Source organism: Tursiops truncatus, chromosome 20 (genome assembly GCF_011762595.2).
Source record: "Tursiops truncatus isolate mTurTru1 chromosome 20, mTurTru1.mat.Y, whole genome shotgun sequence".
NCBI lineage: Eukaryota > Metazoa > Chordata > Mammalia > Artiodactyla > Delphinidae > Tursiops > Tursiops truncatus.
In genome coordinates this window covers 27014167-27037847 of record NC_047053.1, presented here as the reverse complement: position 1 = coordinate 27037847, position 23681 = coordinate 27014167, and the positions used below count along the sequence as shown (strand labels likewise).

The 23681-nt window shown below is 51.0% G+C and overlaps 1 protein-coding gene across 3 annotated transcripts; it reads left to right on the top strand.

The window, feature by feature from the left end:
* Positions 1-380: 380 nt before the first annotated feature.
* TRIM25 (tripartite motif containing 25) lies at positions 381-23351 on the top strand. Of its 3 annotated transcripts, none has more exons than XM_033846611.2 (9): positions 381-1404; positions 5610-5705; positions 8676-8909; positions 10983-11154; positions 12666-12731; positions 14911-14937; positions 15262-15345; positions 15424-15522; positions 16976-23351. In XM_033846611.2, the coding sequence occupies exons 1-9, from the start codon at positions 802-804 to the stop codon at positions 17503-17505; spliced, it is 1911 nt and encodes a 636-aa protein (XP_033702502.1). In that variant the 5' UTR covers positions 381-801; the 3' UTR covers positions 17506-23351. The 3 variants fall into 3 exon arrangements, with proteins under 3 accessions (XP_033702502.1, XP_073653740.1, XP_019801017.2); XM_019945458.3 differs by having other exon boundaries at positions 383-1404; positions 15280-15345; XM_073797639.1 differs by lacking the exon at positions 15262-15345 and having other exon boundaries at positions 382-1404.
* Positions 23352-23681: the final 330 nt, after the last annotated feature.

Genomic DNA, 23681 nt, shown 5'->3' with positions numbered 1-23681 from the left:
TTTTGAGAAAAATGTTTCAAAATTATATTTGTGTGTGTGTGTGTGCGCACGGGCAAGTGTGTATGTATGTGTGTGAGAGGAAAACTTTGTTAAACTGGGATGAATCCGAACTCCAGTAAAGTAGAAATGGAAAATAAAATAAAATAAAAAGCATGTTATATCGGCGGCATGGAAAGAAATCACCAAGTTTAAGCCTGAGCGTGTGGGTGTGTGACCATGGGCTCCAGGCTGCAGAGATTGTAAGCCGATACGCCAGCGCCCAGGACCAGGGAAGAGAAAGGAAGGAGTTAAAAAAAAAAAAAAAAAAAAGGCAGTCAGTCGTTTACTGTTCCTGCAGTTATTTTTTTTTTTTAAGACCCTGTCCTGATAAGACAGCCTTGCTCGCGGGGCGGTGCGGACAACTCCTGTCCGGATGAGTTCTCCGAAGGAAGGTACCTGCTGCAGGGGCTTCTGTGCAGTAGTCCCCTCACTCCCGGGATCCGGGGTTCACCACTCGAGGCGTCAGTTTCCTCATCCGCAGAGTGGCCGCAAGAACCCCCTGGTGGTCGAGAGGCTCGTCTGAAACCCCGAGCCCAGCGCCCCGCACCCAACCCCCGGAAACCACCGGGGTACGAACGTCGCAACTCGCACGTCAGCAACCCCGGGGGCCCCGCGCGGCCCGCCCCACCTGCCCCACGTGACTTCCCGAAAGGCCCGGGGACCGCCCCTCCCGCAGATCAGTTTCGTTTCCTTGGCGGCCTCCGGGCGATAGTGCAGCAGTCGCGGCCGCGGTTCCAGCGCGTCCCGTCGGGTTCCCCCAGGATGGCCATGGCGGAGCTGTGCCCCCTGGCCGAGGAGCTGTCGTGCTCCATCTGCCTGGAGCCCTTCAAGGGGCCGGTCACCACGCCCTGCGGCCACAACTTCTGCGGGTCGTGCCTGGACCAGACGTGGGCCGTCCAGGGCCCGCCGTACCTATGCCCGCAGTGCCGCACCGGCTTCCAGACGCGGCCACAGCTGCACAAGAACACGGTGTTGTGTGCGGTGGTGGAGCAGTTCCTGCAGGCCGAGCAGGTCCGTCCCGAGCTCCCCGACGACTGGACGCCGCCCACCCGGGCCGCCGCCCCCAACCAGGCCGACCGGGTGCCTTGCGACCACTGCCTGAAGGCGGCCGCCGTCAAGACGTGCCTGGTGTGCACGGTCTCCTTCTGCCAGGAGCACCTGCGGCCGCATCTCGACAGCCCCGCCTTCCGGGACCACCCGCTGCAGCCGCCCATCCGTGACCTGATGCGCCGCAAGTGCCCCCAGCACAACCGGCTGCGGGACTTCTTCTGCCCTGAGCACGGCGAGTGCATCTGCCACATCTGCGTGGTGGAGCACAAGACCTGCTCGCCTGCGCCCCTGAGTCAGGCCAGCACTGACCTGGAGGTAAGGGCTGGCGAATGAGGGCCCAGAGGGGCAGCCTGGGCCTGCTGGGTTGTGCGGAGGGCACCACTGTGGGCATCTTGGCCTACTTGGGTCACCTGGGTGCGGGGGATGGGCCTCGCTGGGCCTGAGATCAGGGCAGGGGCATCCCCAGGGTCCAGGTAGAAAGGGGCTGGGAGAACATACAGCCCTTCTGGATCATTCCTGGTCCACCTTCTCTGCCCCCACCCCTCTCACCCATTATACGGAGGGACATTGCTTGCCTTAAGCCTAGCACTTGTCTGACATGTTTAGTACAGGGTTTTGAACATCAGATATGAGCGCTAGAGGTTACCTCTGTTCTCTCAATAAATCCGGGTAGCACCCGGGAGGTGGGTATAATTAGTTATTTACAGCTGAGGAAATGGAGGTTCAGAGAAGTTAATTTAACCTGAGCTAACCCAAGTGGCCAAGTGGGCATTGGGCCCCTAGCTGGTCTGGCTCCACATGTGCTGTTTCTCCCTATGGACCAGCCTCAAAGCCAAGTCCACGGAGTTCAGAGCATAGGACATTCCTGAGGTCATGTGAGAAAAAGCCTTTGGTGAGCCAGAGACTTCCAGCGACCAGGGAGGACAGTTACGGGTGGGAGGGTGGGCAGAGTCCCAGGAATCCCTGGACAGGATGCACAGCCAGACTCCTGCACCGTGGCGCCCTATATACTTCCTGTGCCGCTTTAAAGCACAGGACTGGCCCTCATCAGTAAAGTGGGGAGGTGGGGCTGGGTGGATTCATTCCTAAGGGGCCTTCTGGGTCTGTGATGATTTCAGTGGTTTGGGGATCATAATTTCCCCCTGTGGACTCCAGGCAGAGGCTGGAAAGGTGTAGTCTAACTACCTTTCATTGCATCCGTCTGAGCTCCAGAGTGAAGCCTGATTTCCTTTCACTCCGGCAGTGCTGTCCGGGAGAACAAGGGCTGTCCTCGTATCATCAAAGGAGACGGGAGGCCTGTGGGAGGTTTGCAGTGGCGCCAGGGCCAGGGTGAAGGCTTTGCTCCCGTCCGGGCACGGCTCCTCCCTGGCCTGGTCTGCTTCTCCAGTCTGAGCTGGGTTTCTGTGTACTTCCTCCCTGAGTCCCAGAAGTCAGACCTCAGGCAGTGCCTGACAGTTGACTTTGGAGGTACCACCATCTCAGGCCCAGACTACCTGGGTCTCTACCTGTTGCAGGAAGGAACCTGCCTGGCCTGCGGAGGCTGGAGCCCTGCTCTGCCCCGCATCCGCTGTGGTTCAGGGCAAGTCACTGAGTTCTCTGAACCTTATCTTCATCCGTAAAATGGGATTAATAGCATTCCCTCCCCACCTCCAAGGGTGACCAGGAGGCTCCGGAGGGATGAATTGTGTGGGAAGTGCCTCGTAGGCAGGCCCCAGGGTCAGGCTGGTTGACACAGGCTCTGACCAGAGCTGGATGTTGAGATTTGGGTTTGAATTCTGGCTCTGCTTCCTAGCTAGGAACTCAAAAAAGGGGCACAATAATAGTACCTATCTCAGAAGGTTATTGGGAAGATTAAATGAGGTGTTCCGTAAATGGCGTTTTACAGTTCGCTAATGCTCCACAGACGTGCCGCTATCATTTCTGTTACTCAGAAATTCCCTGAGGAGAGTTTGCTGCATGGAGGGGGTTAGGCTGCCCAGATCTTCTTTGCCTCAGGATGCATGGCTCTGAGGACTAGGGCAGCCTGGCTCCTATCGAAAGACCCTTCTAGAAGTTCTTATCCAGGAGGCTGAAGGCAAGTAGGGGCAGAAGGACCATTTCCGCCTGGTCTGGAGCCCCAGCTCCCTCTCAGCCTCCAGGGCCTGGAGCTGGAGTCTGCGCTCAGATTATTTGTATGCCAGACACACTGGGCTTTTTAATCCTTTTAACAAGGCTTTCCTGCCATCTCTCCCCTTCCCCTCGTTGTCCTGGCTTGCTCAGTCCTTTAACCTGTCTCCTTTTCCAGCCCTGCTGCTGGCCAGTACTGGTGGCAGAGCCAGCCCAGCTTGGCCCGGTCACTGGTGTGGGGTGGACTCAGGACTCCGGTGCCTCCCACGTGGAGGACCCAGGTCCCCAGTCTGTGAAGGGATCCTCAGAACTTCGAAAGGTTCTCTACCCTTGATTAGGGGATTGTCGCTGCTGTCAAAGTCCTTGGGTGGCTTTCCTTTCGTCATCTATAGCCCTGTGGGCCCCTCTCTACCATCAGGGGACTGTTGTATGCATTTGATTAATAGTGGGTAAAATCTTTCAGAATATAGGGTTCAGGGGTGTACTACTAAGAGTGAGTCTTGGAGGTGAAACATCTGGCAGCCCCCAGGTATTCTGAGGTCTCTTCTAGCTCTGAGACCTGTGAAGCCAGATCTGCCCGGGCCTGGCCTTCTGCCTTTGGCCCACAGTTCATCTTGGCCACTGTTAGAGACCAGGTCAAAGGGCATTGTCACAGAGGTCCCATCTGAAACGCTATCAGTGACTTGGGCTTTTGGGGTTGAGTTAGTGTGGCCTTGGTCTCTGCTTCTAGCCTTTCCATGTGACTCTCTCTGGGTTGTTCAAATCCAGAGTCAAGGTCAGTGGTGGAGTGGGAGAGGCAGGGAAGAGGAAGGGAGGGCCAGAGTATTGTTGAGCCAGCTAGTTAGGGGACATACATTTTTTTCTAGAATTTTCCTGTGTGCTCAGTTTGGACACAAGTCTGTAATTGTAACACCAGGATCTTGTAACACTAGTTAATGGCGATGTGACCCAGGGCAAGCCACTTAATTACTCTGTGCTTCGGTGACCTCATCTGTAAAGGGGGGATAACCCTCTACCTCCTAGTGTTGCTTTTAGCTTTACATAGTTAATACATGGAAAGCACTAGAACAATGCCTGGCTGGGAGTAAGTACATGATAAACACTAGCTCCCATTATGGTAGTGGTGGTGGTGATTTTCCTACCCATTTCTATGCCCCAACATTTCACCTGAGTAGGGTGAAATTGGACATTGACTATGAAAATTTATGGCAATACTAAGAGGCCTTGGGTGATACTAGCTTCCACTGGGCATAATTTACCTTTGTATCTGAAGGCTAGGGGCCTAGCAATTCTGAATCACCTTAGTTCAGTTTCAGGGACTGAACTGTCGATGGCTGGTTTACTGCTGGTTCGTCCCTATTCCTAGGGTTTAGCCCTTGGAGGTCCCTGCCTGTGGGGCTTATCAAGTGAGCCTTGGACTCTGATCTTTGTCCACCTGCCTCTCCGAGGCTGACAGAGGCCCTCCCAGCTGTCTTCCGGAACTGGCAGATGGATCTGGGAGAACAACCCCCGATGCCAGGCTTATCTCTCTGGGTTTCCTTCTTCTGGATCTTAATTACATAATCCTTCCCTGCTTTCTTAGCTCCCCATTGGTTTTTAATAGATCCCCCCTCCCCCAATATTCTGTCTGCTTTTCTGGTTGTTTGCAGTGGGAGGCTTGGTTTGTACAACCCCGCCTGCCACTTTCTGAAGCAGCTGCCCCAGCTCGTTCTGTCTGTGTGAGCTTGACCACCTTGCTGTCCTCTTTGCCTCAGTTTCATCATCTATAAAATGGGTGCTAGTGAAGAAGCTCATAATCAAGCTGAAATTTACTAAGGCCATTTGTCCTGACTAAGATCCAGGCACTATGCTGAGGACTTAACCCTGCTTCAGTTAATTCTCCTACTAGCCCTGCGGGGTGGGAACAGTTGCGTTGATATCTATTTCATGGCCAAAGAAACAAGTGAGAGACAGCTGGAGAGCCTGGGTATTGAGTCTTGTCCATCTGGCTCCAAATCCTATCCTTGTAACTTCTTTACTGTCCAGTTCCCCTGAAAGGATGAAGGGAGGCAGTAAATATGAGAATGCTTCAAAAAGCTACAAGCAGGGACTTTCCTGGCTGTCCAGTGGTTAAGACTTCACCTTTCAGTACAGAGGGTGTGGGTTTGATCCCTGGTCAGGGAGCTAAGATCCCACATGCCTCGTGGCCAAAAAACCAAAACATAAAACAGAAGCAATATTGTAACGAATTCAATAAAGACTTTAAAAATGGTCCACATCAAAAAAAACAAACTTAATAAAAAAAAAAGCTACAAGCAGATGAGACTTGGGGTGGTGGAAACACCTGTGGGATAGACTTGAGGGCAGTCGCTGGTGTTGGGTGCTGGTGGGGGGCTGGATGGGGTATTTTCTCACTCGGTTTGTTTTCTCCGCAGAACAAGTTGAGGCATAAACTGACTGTCATGTACAGTCAGATCAACGGGGCGTCAAGAGCACTGGAGGACGTGAGAGCCAGGCAGCAGGACGTGCGGGTGAGTGACAGGGCTCCCCGCCACCAGCCTGGCCCTGGAGCCTCCCTTCACCTCTGGGGAGGACAAGGCTTGTGTCAGGTTCACTCACAGTGTCAGAATTCAACTTCAGCCTTGCAGAACATGCAAAAAGCTATGTGCCCAGAGAGATCCTTCACAGACTCAAAGCCTACCTACAAGCCCAACCATTAAAAATTAGGGTTAAAATATAGTCATATAAAAAGTGGTTATGATTTAAGGGGGCGAAAAACAGGAAGTAAAAGTTGCATCTATTTATTTTTAAAAAGTGTATTTGTTTCTAGGGCGACTGTAACAAGTTACTGCAGACGGGGCTTACAACCACAGAAATGTGGTCTCCCACAGTTCTGGAGGCCAGAAGTCCCAATTCAAAGTGTCGACAGGGCCACACTCTTTCCGAAGGTTCTGGGGAAGAATCCTTCCTCGCCTCTTCCAGCCTCTCGTGGCTCAGGCATTCCTTGGCTGGTGGCTGCATCACTCCAATCTCTGTCCCTATCTTCACACGGCCTCCTCTGTCTTCTCCTCTTTTGTCTCTAATAAGGACACTTGCTATTGGATTAGAGCTCACCTGGGTAATCCAGGATGATCTCATCTCAAGATTCCTACCTTAATTACATCTGCAAAGACTCATTTTCTAAGTAAGTTCCGAAACGTGGACATATCTTTTGGGGGGCTGCCATTCAACCCATTACAGGAAGTATAGGAAAAAAGACTGGAAGGAAATATAATAAAGGAATAGTAGTGCAAGTGTTGGAGTGGTAGAATTAGGGATATTTTTTTCCCTCTAGTTTTTTTTACAGTTTTTATAAGGTTACAATGCTTTTACATTGAAAGAAGATTTGATTTTTAAGCATTCTGGTCTGGAGCTGCAGCATTCAGTTTTATTGCCACAGCTGTGGCTTAATTAGATGAAATCTGGGTTAGAATACTAGCCTGTGTTGGCAGATCTCTGAGCCTTAGTTTTGAAGCAATCACAACTTCTTTCCAGAGGTGAGTTATGAGGCTTAAATGAAAGGATGCACATGAAAATACCTGTATCAGTGGGGGGGCAGGCTAAACTGCTGTAACAGAGATACCCCTCAAAATCAGAGGTTTAAAGAAGATAGCCGTTTATTTTGCTCCCTGTGACAGTTCAGGTGAGGAACCCAGGCTAGTGGGACCTGAGCAACCCAGGCTACTGGGATGGCTCTGCTCCATGTGATCCTTCAGAGTTCAGGATCTTTCCTTTTTACTGCCCTTCCTCATCTCTGTGGTTGCAGCTGGGTCACCATTACATCTTTGCTCTAGCCTGTGAGAAGGGGGAAGGAGAGTGTTGCCATTATCACTTTTGCTCCTGTTGTGAGCAGCTTAGTCACATGACCAAGCCCAGCTGCAGGGGATGCTGGGAAATGTAGTCTGCGGCTGGGCTGCCACGTGCTGGTCTAAACTCCAGGGGTGTTCTCTTATTGACGGGAGCAGAAGGAGGATGAATACTCAGGGACATTGGTAGTCACATCGGAGGTGGCAGGGTAAAGTGTTGGTTAAAGAAATAATTGAATTCCCGGGACTTCCCTGGTGGTCCAGTGGTTAAGACTCTGTGCTTCCACTGCAGGGGGCACGGGTTCCATCGGGGAACTAAGATGCCATGTGCCGCGCAGTGTGGCCAAAAGAGAAAGAAAAAGAGATAATTGAGTTCCAGTCTTCCTGTTCCTCTTATGTGTGTTTCTGTCACGTTTGATTCTGAGCTATTGAGGTTTCCCAACATGTAAAGCGAAACTGCAGCTTCTTGAGCAGTGCTGTCCGCTAGAAATATAAAGTGAGCCTTATACTGTGTATAACTCTAATTTGAATAACACATGAAATTGATTTTAATAATATATTTTATTTAACTCAGTATATCCAAAGTATTATTTTAATCAGTATAAAGTATTAATGAGATATTTCAAATTCCTTTTATTTTACACTTGTAGCACATCTTAACTTGGACTAGCCATAGTTCAAGTGCTCTGTAGCTACGTGTAGCAAGTAGCTATGGTATTAGAAAGCGCAGTTCTAGAGGAAATTTTCTAGAGCAGCCTCATACCCTTTAAAAAATTACTCATGAACTGCTTTCCAGCTTAAGAAATAAAATATCGCCATGGAAGATGAAGCCCCTGCTTTGCTTCTCCCTTTTTACATCCCCTTTCCTCTCTTCCAGAAGTAACCACTATCCTGAATTTATACATTCCCATGTGTTTCTTTATACTTGTAATATGTATGTAATGTATTCCTTTGGCAATAAATACTACCATTCTGTTTGTTTCTAACCTTTATGTAAGGAGCATCATACTGTATGTCTTCTTTTACAAGTTGTTTTTCCCTTATTACTGTTTAATATTCCATCCTGTGAATAATTTTCCGTCTTCTATTGATAGACATTCAGGTTGTTTCCAGGGTTTTGCTAATTCAAACAGTGCTGCTTAGAGCATTCTTGTGTGTCTCTTGGACAGGTTCTGAGATTTTTTCCTTTATTTATTTACTTGGTTGCATGGGGTCTTAGTGGCTGCAGGTGGGCTCCTTAGTTGCAGCTCCAGGACTCCTTAGTTGTGGCTCGCCAGCTCCTTAGTTGCGGTACGTGGGCTCCTTACTTACGGTTCGCGGGCTTCTTAGTGGTGGCATGAGAACTCTTAGTTCCAGCATGCATGTGGGATCTAGTTCCCTGACCAGGGATTGAACGCAGGCCCCCTGCATTGGGGGCACGGGGTCTTATCCACTGCGTCACCAGGGAAGTCCCCGGATTTTTTCTAGAGTATATTCCTAGACTGAGTTGCTGGGTCAAAGGGTATGAGCACCTTCAAATACACCAGATCTTGCTCTCCAAAGTGGTTGCATCCCTTTGTATTCCCAGGAAGTATAGGTAAGAGCTCCTGGCGCTCCGTGTCTCAGGCTTAGCTTTTTTGCCGGTCTGATGGATGCCCTCTTGTTTTGGCTTCTCAGGAGGTTGCACACAGGAAGATGGACCAGCTTAGACAAGAATACATGGAAATGAAGGCTCTCATTGATGCCTCAGAGGCCAACTCCACACGAAAGATAAAGGAAGAGGAGAAGAGGGTCAACAGCAAGTTCGACAACATTTATCAGATCCTCCTCAAGAAGAAGAGTGAGATCCAGACCCTGAAGGAAGAGATTGAACTTGCCCTGACTAAGGGGGACGAGTATGAGTTTCTGGAGGTGGGTCAAGATGAGGGCGTTGAGTACTCTTTCTGCCTAGCGTCATGATGTTGACTGTGGGTGCGTTGGGGCCCTCGAGGAGCTGAGGCTGTATGAGGTCATGGGAAGCATCCCTGAGACACATGCTGTGTTAGTTTTCTACATTTCATGACAACTTACCACAAACTGAGTGGCTTAGAAGAACATCTGTCTGTTATCTCACACTTTCTGTGGCTCAGGGCATGGCTGAGGTCTCACCAGGCTACATTCCTTTTGGAGCTCAAGGTTGTCTTCCAAGCTCACATTCTTGTTGGCAGAATTCAGTCTCCTGTAATGCAGGACGGGGGTCCCCATGTCCTTGCTGGCTGTCAGCAGGGGCCGTCCGCAGTTCCTAGAGGCTGCTGTGATTCCTCGCCGTGTGGCCCTCTTTCGAGTTGGCAGCCGGCTTCTTCAAAACCGGCAGAGAATTTCTCCCTCCCCGAAAGCCCAGTTCCTTTTTTAAGGACTTTTACCTGATTAAGTGAGGCCCACCTGGGAGAATCATCTTTTTGATTAACTCAAAACCAACGGATTCGGGATCTTAATTACATCTCAGTATTCCTTCAGTTTTCCCATGTAATGTAACCTAACCATGGAGTAATATCCTTTCATACTCAGTGTCATGCTCATACTCAGGAGGAGAGGATGTATAGGATGTGTGCCCGGGGCAGGCAGGAGTCTTGGGGGCCATCTTAGCATGCTGCCTACTGCATAGGCCTCCACCGCTTGCCTCCATCCTGCCTCTGCACGGCCCCTGGAAGTGTCTCTCTAAAGCACAGGCACCACCCCCCGCCCTTCCTGATTTCACATTCCCACAGGACCTTGGTGACCAGCCTGCCTTTGCCAGCCACCCCCTGCCCATGCCCTGTGCTCTGACCACAGCAGAGCACTCCTCAGATGCACTGGGCATTGGGAGGGAATGCCGTGGCTGGCTCTGCCTAGTAAACCCTGTCCTTTGTCCTCAGATCCCGTTATTCTGCCATTGCTGGCGATCCGGAGCATGTTACCTGCCTCTGCTCTTGCCCTCGACAACGTTGTTTTAGATGTGCTTGTTTTCATGTCTGTTTAAAAGGCTGTCAGGGGACCTGCCTGGTGGTCCAGTGGTTAAGACTCCGTGCTCCCAACGCAGGGGGTGTGGGTTCAATCCCTGGTCAGGGAACTAAGATCCCACATGGCGCAGTGTGGCCAAAAAAAAAAAGAAAAAAGAAAAATGCTGTCAGCTCTTTTCGGGCGGGGCCCTTCACCCTCCTGGCATGTCCAGTGCACGGCAGAGTGTCTGGCACGCGGCAGATGTTCTGGGGTGGCCCGTTGATTGGGTGACGTGCTGCTTTGACACGTCCAAGGCCCAGATTCCATGTTCAGGTCCTGAGGAGGGACAGGAGTGCCTGGCAGCCTTCTCTTCTCTGTTCAGGGTCTTCTAGCCACACCTAGGCTGGATGGCATTAAGTTTCATCTCACGTGCTCTTTCCCGTTTGCTGGCCTAGCCGCCTTGAGCTCCCACAGAAGGATTCCGAGTCCACATCTGGTCCTCTGGTTGCTGTATGACGTGATTTGGTCCCCAGGCCTGGAACCTTCCGTAAGATCCTGCTTTTTCGTTGGATATGTGGCTGAATCCTGCAGCCTTCCAGGCATTCCTGTCTATTTTCAGGACATGTGTTCAGAGCTGGTCCTTGCGGGATGGAGATGGTGATGAGTCTCCTGTACTTCTTCAGCCACAGCTGGAGGGGTGGAAAGAGCATTGTCCGTGGGGGTCAGGAGATCTGGGTCCCAGCTTTGTCCCTGCCATGAATTGGCAGAGGTCCTGGCAAGACACTTGTCATTTTTGACTTCAGTTTTCCCGTTTGTAAGGTGAGGGACCTCTGAGGGCCCTTCCAGCTCCAGATCGCTGTGTCTTGAAGTGGCACTTTAACCCCCATGACCTCTGGCTCTAATTTGAGAGGCTGATTAGACTTAGTGCCCATGGGCACAGGGAAGCTCCTTCTGGGGTTCATGAGGCCTGAGCCCAGGCCCTGGCTTCACCAGAGCTGCCTGAACTAACCCCCTGGCTTGTTGCAGAAAGCAGCAAAACTGCAAGGAATCACAACGAAGCCAGTCTATGTCCCCAGGGTGGAGCTGAATCACGAGCTGATAAAGGGTGTCTGTCAGGGCACCTCTGAGCTCAAAAATGAGCTGAAGCAGTACCTCAAACAGCTCCAGGACAAGAAGCCTGAGGAGCTCATCATCCCAGGTAACTATTAGCAACCTCCTATGCTTTCCACTGGGGCCCCTGAAATGGGATGTGTCCCCTCAGTGTTTTGGGGTGGGAGAGAAATCTTGAACTGGAGCATTGGGGCTTGAGTTTCGGGGGTTATAAAACATTTGCCCTCCACCTAGGAGGTAGTGGGGAGTTTTTGCCTCTTCCTGAGATTGTAGCTGTCCTTCCTAAAATATTTTTGGGGGCTGGATGTTATGAAGGGTCTTTCTAGATAGGCTTTTTTTTGTGAGTCTGAGGTTGGCTCAGATGGGTTGAATGGATTCTGGGTTGTCAGTGTTATTTGGTAGGGAAGTGGCTAGTTTGGGGGTCAGAGAAACATGGAACTCCTCCTTGATACCCCCTGCCCTTCCACTTATATCCAACCCATTGTCAGATTTTGCTTCTTAAATATCTCGTGCTTCAGTCAGCTGATTTCACTGCCAGCCACCAGTCACCTGCTGTCCATTGCAATCACCCGTGGCAGCTTCCTAATGAGTCCCTCTGCATCCACTCCTGTTGCAGCTGGAGAGAGCTTTTCAGGATGCAAATCTGATTTCTTGGCACCTTCTCCCCTGCCTCCTGTTCAGAGACTTTCCATTGCTTTTAGATTGCAGACCAGACTCTTGACCCTGGCTGTCAACCCCTGCCTGGTCAGGCCCCGTCTGTCTCTTTAGCCCTGAAGTTACCCCCTCCTCCCATACATCCCTCTACACTCTACAATTCTTCAAATATGTTAAGCTTAAAAAAAAAAAAATGTTAAGCTTCCTGCCACAGGGCCTTTGTACATGCTCCCCCACTGCCTAGAGGGCTCAGACTCCAACATCTTCACCAGGTGACTCCTGTCACCCTTCAGAGGTCAGTTGAAACATTCCATTTCTCAGCAAACCTCCCCTGTTGCCACTCCTCTTCCTCAGACCAGGTTGCCGGGTCCTTATCATCCCTCGGGGCCCTTAGCGCATCTGTCATTTTACTCTTCCTTGCCATTCACCAGACTGTGATCAGTGAGGGCAGGGGCTGGGTCTGTTTTCATCCAGCACTCTCCCCAGCGCCTGGCACAGAGGGGAAAGCCACTGATGGATTAGCTCTGCATACTTGTTTTCCTGCTATGTCAGTGATCACTGGTCTGGGGACGGAGGGGTGAGAGGAACCAGAGGGAAAGGAGCTACCACGACATGCCAGACATCTTGATCTCACCACCACGAGCGAGGAGAGTCAGCCCCGTCATACGTCGGAAGAAACCAAAGCTCACGGACGGTTCAGAGGTCATGGAGCTGGGTGCTGGTGGAGGAAAGACTCCACCCTGGCTGCATGTTAAGGCAGAGAAAAGAGGGAACACACCGAATTTGTCTTTCAGTTATCTTGTTTCTAGTGCTTGTAAGTGATCGGATGGGGAAGGTCAGCGGAAATCAACTTTGTAAGCCTCTCCCCGCCTGCCGACCGCGGGGCTGGCTCCTAGGCTTGGTTCGGAAGAGCCGCATCGACAACCCTCTTCTTCTTTGGCACAGGGGGCCCTGGAGGACATGACCTGCCGCACATGCCGAAACCCCCACGGCCTGTGAAGAAGATCCCAAGTAAGTAAAGTAAGCCCACCTCTGTCCCTGGGGCAGCAGCGACTGTGGCAGGCGGTGCTCGGGCTGAGGCACTGGCAGGCGTCACGGCTCCTTTCAGTGGGGCACAGCCCATCCCAGGCTCCGCGGGGCCCGGGCGCACCTGGAGGCAAGTGCTGCCTGACCCCACTGAGGGGAGGTGGCAGGACTGTTGCAGGAGCCCTGCTGGGGCACGCGGGAGGACCGGCCATCAGCACTGGATATTCTGACTGCCTGGAACGGCAAGATGACCGAAGCTGGCTTGTCTTGAGAAATACTTACGATGCCCGAGTTCTGGCATTTGGGGTGACCCCCTGAGCAGAGGCTGAGCCTCACCGTAGCCCAGTGCCGTTCAGCCTCGGGTTGGGATGTGTTTCTGCCATCACAGAGCTCTTCAACCTTTTTTCCCTGTTGCCCTCCTTTGCTCTTACCTCTCAGGCCCTTTTAGAAATTATTTTCCTAATCACCCCCATCCATGAAATTTTAATACCGCACATACGATATATCTGTTTATATACTGTGCTTTTATACATAAAAAGAACAAGTTTTTTCCATCCTTCTCTCCCCCTCACCTCCTAAGAATCAATTTTTGCTCCCCCTTGGGGGCGAAATCACCTTGTTGAGATGGGGCTGGGGTGAAGAATGGTCCTCAGTTTCCTCATCTGTCAAATTTGGACCATAATGATGTCCACCTCATGGGATTATTGTGTGAGGTTCACATGGGACACTGATGGTGAAAGCTCTCTAAAGGACGGGCATATGTCACCGAACTGTTGGCCAAAAAGTCAGTGAGGACGGAGGAGGGCTGCCCCCATTGGGTGGTTGGGATGAGAGAACTCCGGGCTGGTTTTTGTTGTTGTTTGCTTGGTGTTAGTGTTTAGTGGTTGTCTTTGGCAGACAAATGTGTGGTACCAGTTCCTGAGTGGAATGGGGTCGGGGACTGGGATGCCTGGGACAGGTGAGGAGGGAGCCATCAGCGGAGCCTGAAAACGTGGAAGGGCACCTTGTGTGAAGAGGGAGGTACTGTAAACCTGTGGCCTTCTCAAGGCACAACTCCTGAAAGCCTCCTTCCCGCTGCCCCACTTCATAAGCCCCGCGCTTCACGTGAGTGAGCTGTGGGGGGCTGAGGCGGGGAAACAGGCAAGGAAGGGGTAGGCTCATCACTGTGGATGAGGCTTCTAAGAATCGTGATGACTGGGGAGGGGGCCCTTTGCCTGAGGCCAAGCTCATAGCCCGGGGTCCTGCCAAGATGCTGGTCCAGTGGCAGTGGGCAGGAGAGGAGCAGGGGGGAGATGGGAAGAGTGAGAACGACTCCCGAGAAATACGGCTCTGAAGCGGGAGGAACGGGGAGCCAGTGGGGCATGTGGGACCAGGGAGGGGAGAGAGCAGGGCTGGTCTGGAATGTACAGGATCCTGCAGGCAGGCAGGGATGAGATCCAAAACCCCCCTTGGCATTTCAGTGGTGGGGAAGGTGGCAGAAAGGGAACCTGAAATCTTCTAGCCTGCTCAAACTTGAGCCCTCATCGCAATCCCAGGGGCTTGTAAGAGACAGACTTCTGAGCCTCACCCCCAGACTCTCAGTTTCAGCTGGTCTGGGTGGGTCTGAGAATTTGCATCCCTACAGCTTCCCAGGTGATGCTGATGCTACTGGTTTGGGGACCACGCTTTGCGGACGGGTGTTTTAGCTAAACTCAGTTCCCGCAGGCACACACTCGTGATACTTTCTAAAGACTGTCGTGATACTTGGCAAGCACATTTTTTTGGCCGGCTCCCTATGTGGGTCTTTTTTTGTGTTTGTTTTTGCATTTTTTCTTCTGTGGAGATATAATTTAATACTACAGTAAAATGCCCAGATCTTAAAAGTACAGTTAGATTAATTTTGACAAATGCACACATCTGTGTTACCATTACCCAGATCAGGATAAAGATTTCCATTATTCCAGGAAATTCGTTCCTGCTGCTTATTAGTGAGCCCCCTCCCTACCAAAACCATGATTCAGGCTTCTATCACCGTAGATTGATTTGCCTGTTGACCCCTTATACTTTTCGAGTATAATCCTAGCTTTATTTGCGTGGGTCACATTAGTGCATTGATTGCTATTATGGTGTTTTGAAAGGGTCATTGTGTTTAAAATATGTTAATTCTGAAAATTTTCTTTTTCAGAAGAAGAAAAGAAACCCAAGAAACCTGGTAAGTTACGCATTTCTGCATCTCTTTGTTTCTTGAGTGCCTGAGTGTAGAACTGAATGCCAGCAGGGAAGTCTGAGCCATGGGGTTTGGGGGTCTGGGCTCTGTGACTGTGTCCCGTGCTGGCAGCCAGGCCTGGGCTTGGAGGCGGCAAGTGTAAATGCATAAGACCAATAGGATGAGTGTTGCCCTGTCTGGACTCATTTGTGTCGCCGTGGCTGTCCAGGTGTGTGTTTGTGGAAGCAGCTCTTGAGAATCAGCGTGGCAGGGAGTATAGGCCATCAGGTCACCCTGTCACGTCCCCAACTCATGCGTCTCCTCCCTCAGCCCCAATCCTTGTCTCAGCCAGCAAGCTTCCCACCTTCGGAGCCCCAGAACATTTAGTGGATCTCAAACAAACTGGCCAAGAGAGTGAGTTCTGGTGGGCCAGGGGCAGTGGGCTGCCCACTCTGAGTTTGTTCTGAAAACATCTCTCTCTTCTTCATCCAGCTGAGGCCAAAGTCCCCGCCAGACCGTTGACCCCAGTGACTCTCAAGGCCAAGGTGCTGGAGACCTTCCTAGCCAAGTCCAGGCCTGAGCTCCTGAAGTGTGAGTAGCTGCTGGCTTGCTTACCCTTGCCTCTGTCTAGCTTGGTCAGCCTCTCCCCTAGAGGACCCACTGTGCTCTACTCTGTCACATCCTTACTTGCTCCCCTCTGGCTTCCAGCCCGGAAGTGGTGGGAGTTCCTTCCTCCAGGCCAGCCTAGGGGCCACCCGCTCGTAGCTTCACCCACAGAGCATCCTCCACTTGTGCTCACTTCCACGTAGTGGCCATAACCTCTCTCTGCAAAGTGCGCTCTGGCCCTCCTTTCCCCACAGCCACAGCAGGCTTGGTGGGGAGCAGTGGATGGCTGGTTCTCGGGCCGGCGCCTCCCCCCACCGCCCCCCATTTGTGGGGCCCCCTGTGCTCTGTGATACAGCCGTGTAAGCAGAGGAAACGAGTTCTAGGGACTTAGGGTCTTAGAGGATATTTTCCCAGGCCATTCATTTTGCCCTGGGGGAAAACCGGAGCAAAGTATCCTTCCCTGAGCCCCCGAGCCAGGGAGTGGCAGATAACCCCAGTCCTGAATTCCCAAGCTAGGGATTGTCTTCTCTGCCTGCTGTCTCCCACTGGTCCAGGGTTCCCTGTGAGCAGAGGGGCAGAGATGGGTGTGTCCTGGGGAGGAGGTGGAGGGTGGGGACAGCACTCATCTCTGCTCAGTCTTCGGACTTGCCAGAACTGGCTGGAAGTGTGGCAGGAAGGGCGGGGAGGCCATGCTCGTGTCCCAACCAAGGAGTATATTCAGGTCATGGGTGTGCTTCCAGACCTTGACTGGTTCCCCGTTGCAACCAATTCAAGTCTAGACCGCTTAGCTCTCTACTTGTGGCCCCATGTGTCCCTCTCCTCCTGCTGTGGCCTCTGTGCTCCCAGCTGCCCAGCCTTCCCTGGTCCCAGCACCTGTCCACCGTCCTCGTGACTCCACGTTTGCCTTCACTGTCCCCTCTGCCGAGCATAGCCTTTCTCCCTCCTCTGCTCTCCTCTGTTTAATTCTCTTCCTCTTCCTGTCGCCAGCTCCAATTCTAGCCCACCTGTGAAGTGTTCCCCTGTGCTCTCCCCACCCTTTAGCCGTTGCCCCGTGGCTGTGTCCCTCCAGCAGTGTGCCTGCCCTTTAGCAGAGTGCAGGGCCCGTAGTGTTGTCATTACTGACGGGCTTGCCTTGTTTGTGGGAGTGTGAGCTCCACAAGGCCAGGCACCGTGTCTGGTTCATGGTTGTACATCCTGCATGGAATTTGGCATAAGCCAGGGGCTCAATAAATGGTCTTAGATGGAAGAATAGACAGAGAGATGGGTGACTAATAGATGCACTGATGGCTGGATTGATGGATAGAGAGATGGACAAATGTCCGCCTGGCTAGATAGAATGGATGGATGAAACAAATGAATAAATATGACCAGTTAGGAAAAGGATTGAAAGTGAGAGCACTTTGGGCTCCTTGTAACTGACTCCTTGGTGCTCCCTTAGATACTGTTAAAGTCGTCCTGGACTACAACACTGCCCACAACAAGGTGACTGTGTCCGAGGACTACACCGTAGCTTCTGTGGCTGACGTACCCCAAAACTACCGATCACATCCCCAGAGGTTCACATACTGCTCTCAGGTGTTGGGCCTGCACTGCTACAAGAAAGGGATCCACTACTGGGAGGTGGAGCTGCAGAAGAACAACTTCTGTGGGGTGGGCGTCTGCTATGGCAGCATGGAACGGCAGGGCCACGAGAGCCGGCTTGGCCGCAACAGTGCCTCTTGGTGCGTGGAGTGGTTCAATACCAAGATTTCTGCCTGGCACAACAACGTGGAGAAAACCCTGCCCTCCACAAAGGCCTCGCGAGTGGGCGTGCTTCTCAACTGCGACCATGGCTTTGTCATCTTCTTCGCCGTGGCTGACAAGGTCCACTTGTTGTATAAGTACAAGGTGGACTTTACTGAAGCTCTGTACCCGGCCTTCTGGCTGTTCACCACGGGCGCCACGCTCTCCATCTGCTCCTCCAAGTAGGCGGGCTCTGGACGCTTGGCCTGACTGCCTGTGCAGTGCCCGGGACTCTAGTGAAAATGCTGTATGTAGGTGGAGCTCTCAGGGAGGTTCCTGAGAGTCCCCAAGGGCTGAAAGGATGGGAGGGGAGCTGGTGAGGGTGGGAGGATAGGGAGATGGGCTAAGAGGATGGGTTTGGCCAGGGAAAGGGATGGGGTGATTGCGTTATGGGTGAGGAAGCCTTTCTGCCTTCTGCTGCCCATCAGGCAGGATGACCCCCCCCCCCCCCCTTGTTCTGGTAGATCTCCAGGCTGCCCGGTGGCCGGGTGCGGCTTTGCGGAGTGAAGTCCTTAGTGCCCCTCTGCTCTTGGACATAATCTATAGCCACTGTGGGTTCTTCCTTAGGCCTCTGGGGTCTGCCTCTCTGCTGTCTGGGGTAGCCTTCAAATCTTGGAGTTTTGATGATTCTCTACAGAGCTACTTAACTCTATAGATTTTTTAAAACATTCCAAAGTCACTGAATTTCATTATTACTCACCCTCCACTACCTACACGTGGGAGTTGGGGTGAATGCTCAGACCTCTGGTTATTTTCTGTGCTTGAGGGAAGCTGCGCACAACAGGTCTCCACCCAGACCAGAGTTTCCCAAAGAAGTATGTCCTTTTCCTCCACTGTTTCCCTTTCTGTCTCGGACCTCAACACCCCATCCATGGTTTTAAAATGTTGAGTCCAACAGGACCCTTTTCAGTCTAAGATTTCAAACCATAATCTGAATCAGCCTGTTTTGGATTTGTGATTCAGGGTCAAGGTGACCCAGGTCCCATGTGGCTAGAAGCCCCTCCCACTCTCATGTATTCTGAAAGGCATCTCAGCAGAGATGCCTTGGTTACAACTACAGAGCTTTCTTCCCCTAGCCCAGGCTTTGGGGCAAGGCTCTTCACCAGGCAAGAGGGACCCTGACTGCGTTCACAGTTGGAGGTTTTCTTCTGAGTGGAGCCTCTTGCCTTCTTACTGATCACCCTCCTCAGCGACAGCCTCTGTTCCCCAGGATTGTGAGATCCTGCACTGGCTGGTGGAGATGCCACTGTGGCCAGCACAGTTGAACGTTCAGCTAAGCCCGCTGTCAGGCAGACAGGCCAGGTGTGGCTACCTCAGGGACCATACTAGGTCACCTGCTGGGCTGACTACCTATGGCCAGAAGGGCCTTCTAGCAGATGCATGGGAAACAGCAACATTCCCGTTCAACCCAGCACTGGTCCTTGTGTGAGTTCGAGGCCTGTCACCAGCCCTAGCCCTTTCTACTTTCCTCCTCGTTTGAGCCAATTCCAGATGTAGGAATTGACCAGGCAAAGGGTCAGGAAGACTTAAGGAGCAGGGAGGAAAGAAGCTGCCAGGCTTCAGCACAAGGAGCTATTTTTCCTGCAGTGTTTCTGTGCAGTGAAAATAACCCCAGTCCACTCATGGTGGGAGTGAATGGATTGCTGGAATTTCCCAAGCTCCTTATATCCTGATACTGTCAGGATGTAAGTTCTGATCCCCAAAGTGAGAGAAATGGAACCTCTTGTGGTGAAATGTGTCCTGCTCTGGGCTTTGCCAAGAGGAGAGCTGAGGTCAGGCTCCTTGTGGTATGAAAAGGATAATAATACCACTGGAGACGGGGACCCCAGGCCTGTCCACATGGATGTTTGACAAGTTAGTGCTTCTGGAGCCTTGTGCTGGGCCCCCAGGGCACTCTAGCCAGGCCCAGAGCACTTGATATTTCTGACAGATGTGTTCATCTGTGTCACCTCCCAACAAGAACTTCCACTTCCTTGGGAGAGAAATCATCTTTGTAGGGAAGATCCCCCTGCGATAGCTGAAATGTGGTTTTTAAAAGTTTTCTTTCTTTGCTCCTGGGAAGAAAAGTTCTTTGTTGATTCTTCTCTGCTTTTGGAGATGGTCCAAAGCATCTTCATCGATCTCCTGAAACAAACGCCTTGTTTGAAGCCAGTTTATACTCGGGAAACAGCTGGGTTCAGAGGGGAATGCCGAAGATTAAACCACGGGTCCTGCTTGGGCTCTTCTGCAGAAATGAGGGCAGCCAAGAGGGCTGTTCCCTGATGATCTGTCATCCAGCTCAGGAAAGGGAAGCATGAGCCCCTGTGTTGATGAGAGGCAAGCAGGTAACCCAAGGTGAGCCCTGTGTGGGTTCTTTGCGTGAACTGAGGGGCATTCCGAACCATTCTGTTTCCAGTGGTGAGACTTTACGTCCCCTCCCTTGACTTGCGGGGCCGGTGCCCGACACTAGCGTCCTAGAGTTGGGGGAAATTTTGTGTTCATCTGACTTCCCGTTTTGCAAAGTAAGTCAGATGGGGAGGTATCGGATGACTCCACTCACCGCTCTTGACATCCCATTATGGAGGAGGTGCCTCCTTAGATGCCCCTGGTACCCTGGGGGAAGGGTCAGAACTTCCCAGATACGCAGACATAAAAACACTCTCCCAACCTAGGTATCAGGGGCTGTCTCAGTCACTCTGGTGTGACAAACGTAAGGTCAGGGTCAAGTGTTCATTATTATTCAAGGGCTGATTGATTGGTTCTCCTGTTATAATTACTCTGAAATGGGTCTGTGATCTATACATAATACTGATACATTATTTCTTACCTTATTCTGCCCCACTGTATTGATTTTAAATAATTAGGAGTATTTAAGCTTATATTCTTGAGCTTATATTTTTAAGAGTTGATTCTTTCAGAGATAATAAGGGCTGTAGACACAGATCTTCTGAAACCCACGAGAAATACCAGAGCCAGGGCCCGCTGACATGCCTTAGAAGCTTTGAATGCAATAAAGCTGTGTGTGGTATTGTTTCACACATGGCAGTGTGTGTAGAAAGTGTTACTTACCTGTCATGCTGGAGTCAGCAAATGAGGTGTCCAAGGGCCCCTGGCTGCCCCCCACCCAGATGCCTGGGGGCTGGGATTTCAGCAGAACTGTAGCCCATTTGAGGCTGTCATGGGTGTGGCAGCCACTCAGGAAGCTTTCGATGCAGAAATCTCAGCCGGATAAGATGTCCTTCTGGGCTTTGCCTCAGGATGTGGGTGGGGAGGAAGGGGAGGGGTATGAGTGAAAAGGTAAATGGGGTAATCAGGGCAACAGTGATGGAAGTGGGAGGGTTCATTGTATTATGCCTTCTATTGTTATCTCTGTTTGAAATTTTCTATAATAAAAAGTTGAAAAAATGAAACAAAAACCAGCCAGCAGTGGGCCCTGTTCACGGATTTTATCCTTGTTTGAAGAGAGGTAGGAGTTGGGCTTGGTGTGGATTTGAGGTTGTTGAATAATAATTTGACTGGCTGTTGTCTCTTGTTCCTGCTGGGGAGATACTAAATCCTTGGAATTTCCCCAGTAATAGGAGCGTCCTTATTATTCATGAGCCCCTTGGATCACACCTGAATTTATGCTAAGAAGTGAGATGACCCAGGATCGGGGCTGGTCGGCAGAGAGACCAGGCGTGAGATGAGAGGGTTGGTCTCCCTGAGCCAGCCTTACCCCCAGGAGGGGAGAGGGGCTGGAAATCGAGTTGAAATATGTGGTCAGTGATTCAATCAGTCGTGCCTGATAAAAGCTGGTCACCCCAAAGACCTGAAACAGGAGGGAAGAGGGCAGGGCACAACCTTTGAAAGAATGACATAGCCCGAGGACATGACATAAACTGATTAGAAGCAAATGAGTCCAAGCTGGAGGACAAGTCGACTTCACCAGACGTTGTGCCTCAGTATATACACTCTTCTTCTTTTTAAATGTATTTATTTTATTTATTTTTATTTTTGGCAGCGTTGGGTCTTTGTTGCTGCGCGCGGGCTTTCTCTAGTTGCGGCGAGCAGGGGCTACTCTTTGTTGCGGTGCGTGGGCTTCTCATTATGGTGGCTTCTCTTGTTGTGTAGCATGGGCTCTAGGTGCACGGGCTTCAATAGTTGTGGCACGTGGGCTCAGTAGTGTGGCTCGTGGGCTCTAGAGCTCAGGCTCAGTAGTTGTGGCGCACGGGCTTAGTTGCTGCGTGGCATGTGGGATCTTCCTGGACCAGGGCTCGAACCCATGTCCCCTGCATTGGCAGGCGGATTCTTAACCACTGCGCCACCAGGGAAGCCCGGTATACGCTCTTTGTAACACATCAGCAAGCTAAATGACACAGCCACAGGCGCCATGACAGTTCCAAGGCCCACCATAAGGATCAAAAAGTGGGCGGTGGCCCAATTCCTGGAAATCCCCACCCCTTCCTGAAATAGCTGGAATACTCCTCCCACTCATTAGCCTATGAAATCACCCACCTCTTTAAAAACTGAGAACCGCATACCCTGGGGCTGCTCTCAGCTTCTGAGATGGCCCACACTCTGTCTGTGTAGTGTGTTTCTTTCTAAATAAATCCACTTCTTACCTATCACTTTGTTTCTCACTGAATTCTTTCTGCCATGAGACATCAAGAACCTGAGCTTCATTAAGTCCTGAAACCAGGTGTGTGATCTCAGTTGGAAGACGGTGGGTTTTGCCCGGGTTTGAGTCCCGGCATGTGGGTTCAAGTCCCAATCTGAGGTGCATGGTTTCAGCTCCACTGAACACCCCGATTCCACAGGGAGAGGGACAGGAGCTCTGGGTTGGTGTCCCTTCTGGACCTCACTCCATATGTCTCTTCATTTGGGCAGTCTTGATCTGTATCCTTTCCAATGAAACTGTAATCATAAGTATAGTGATTTCCTGAGCTCTGTGAATTCGAGTAACACTTACACTGAAGCTGAGGGAGGTCATGTGCTATAGACCGGAGGTTGGTGCTGCCGCCCAATTCATATGTTGAAACCTCACCCCCAGTGTGGTGGTATTGGAGGTGATTAGAGGGTGGCACCCTCATGAAAGGGGTTAGTGCCCTTATACGTGAGACCCCAGAGAGCTCCCTCACCCCTTTTGTCATGTGAGGACAGAGCAAGAAGACAGCTGTCTCTCAACAAGGAAGCAGTTCCTTACCAGACACAACCTGCCAGCGCCTGCTTCTTGGACTTCAGCCTTCAGAGCTGTGAGAAATAAGTGTTTTTGTTTAAGCCACCCAGTTTATGGCATTTTTGTTATAGCAGACCAGACTAAGCCTTCTGGATGTGTGTGTAGCCAGTGGGTCAGAAGTGTGGGTGGCCTGGGGACCCCCTGAAGTGTGGCTGGGGTCTGAAGTGAGGGCAGTCTTGCTGGGACTGTGTCCTTTGGCCTGTGGAGCCTGACTCTGACTCCAGGGGTTATCAGCAGAATTGTACTGCAGGATGCCAGGTGGTGTCAGAGAGAGATGGCAGGACTTGCAAACTTTGAATAAGCCCTTGACCAACTTGTCAGAAGAAACTACACTGTTCTTTCTTTCTTTTTAAACATTTCTTATAGCAGGTTTATTTGCAAAAACTGGAAACAACCCAAGTGTCCATAAACAGGGTGAACAGATAAATTTTGCTGTAGCCATACAGTGGAAAACTGCTCAGCAGTATAAGGAAGGAACTATTGATGCACGTGAAAACATAGATAAATCTCAAAATAATTATGCTGACTGAAAAAAGCCAGACGTGAAAGAGTATATAGTGTATGATTGCATTTATGTAAAACTCTAGAAAATGCAAACTCTCTATAGTGACAGAAAGCAGTTTAGGTATTGCCCTGGAAGGGGGGTGGGCAGGAGAGGCTGCAGGGAGGGATTATAATGAGGCATGAGGAAACTTAGGGGAAGATGGTTATGTTCACTATCTTGATTAAGGTGATAGTTTCATGGGTATTTGCGTATGTCGAAACTTAAATTGTACAACTTAAATATATGCAGCTTACTGTGTCAATTATACCTCAATAAAGCTTTTTTTAATTTTAATTTTTTAATTGAAGTATAATCGTTAGCTCCAGGTGCACAATATAGTGATTCAATATTTCTATACATGACAAGATGATCACCACGTTTAGTTACCATCTGTCACCATCAGTCTCCCTCACCTCTTTCATTCATCCCCACAACCCCCTCCCCTCTAGCAACCCCCTCCCCTCTAGCAACAACCTGTTTTGTTCTCTGTATCTATGAGTCTGTTTCTGTTTAAAACACATTGTTCTATATATGCAATCTAAAAAAAAAAAAAGGTTCTGGTGAACCTAGGGGTTGGACAGGAATAAAGATGCAGATGTAGAGAATGAACTTGATATGGGGAGG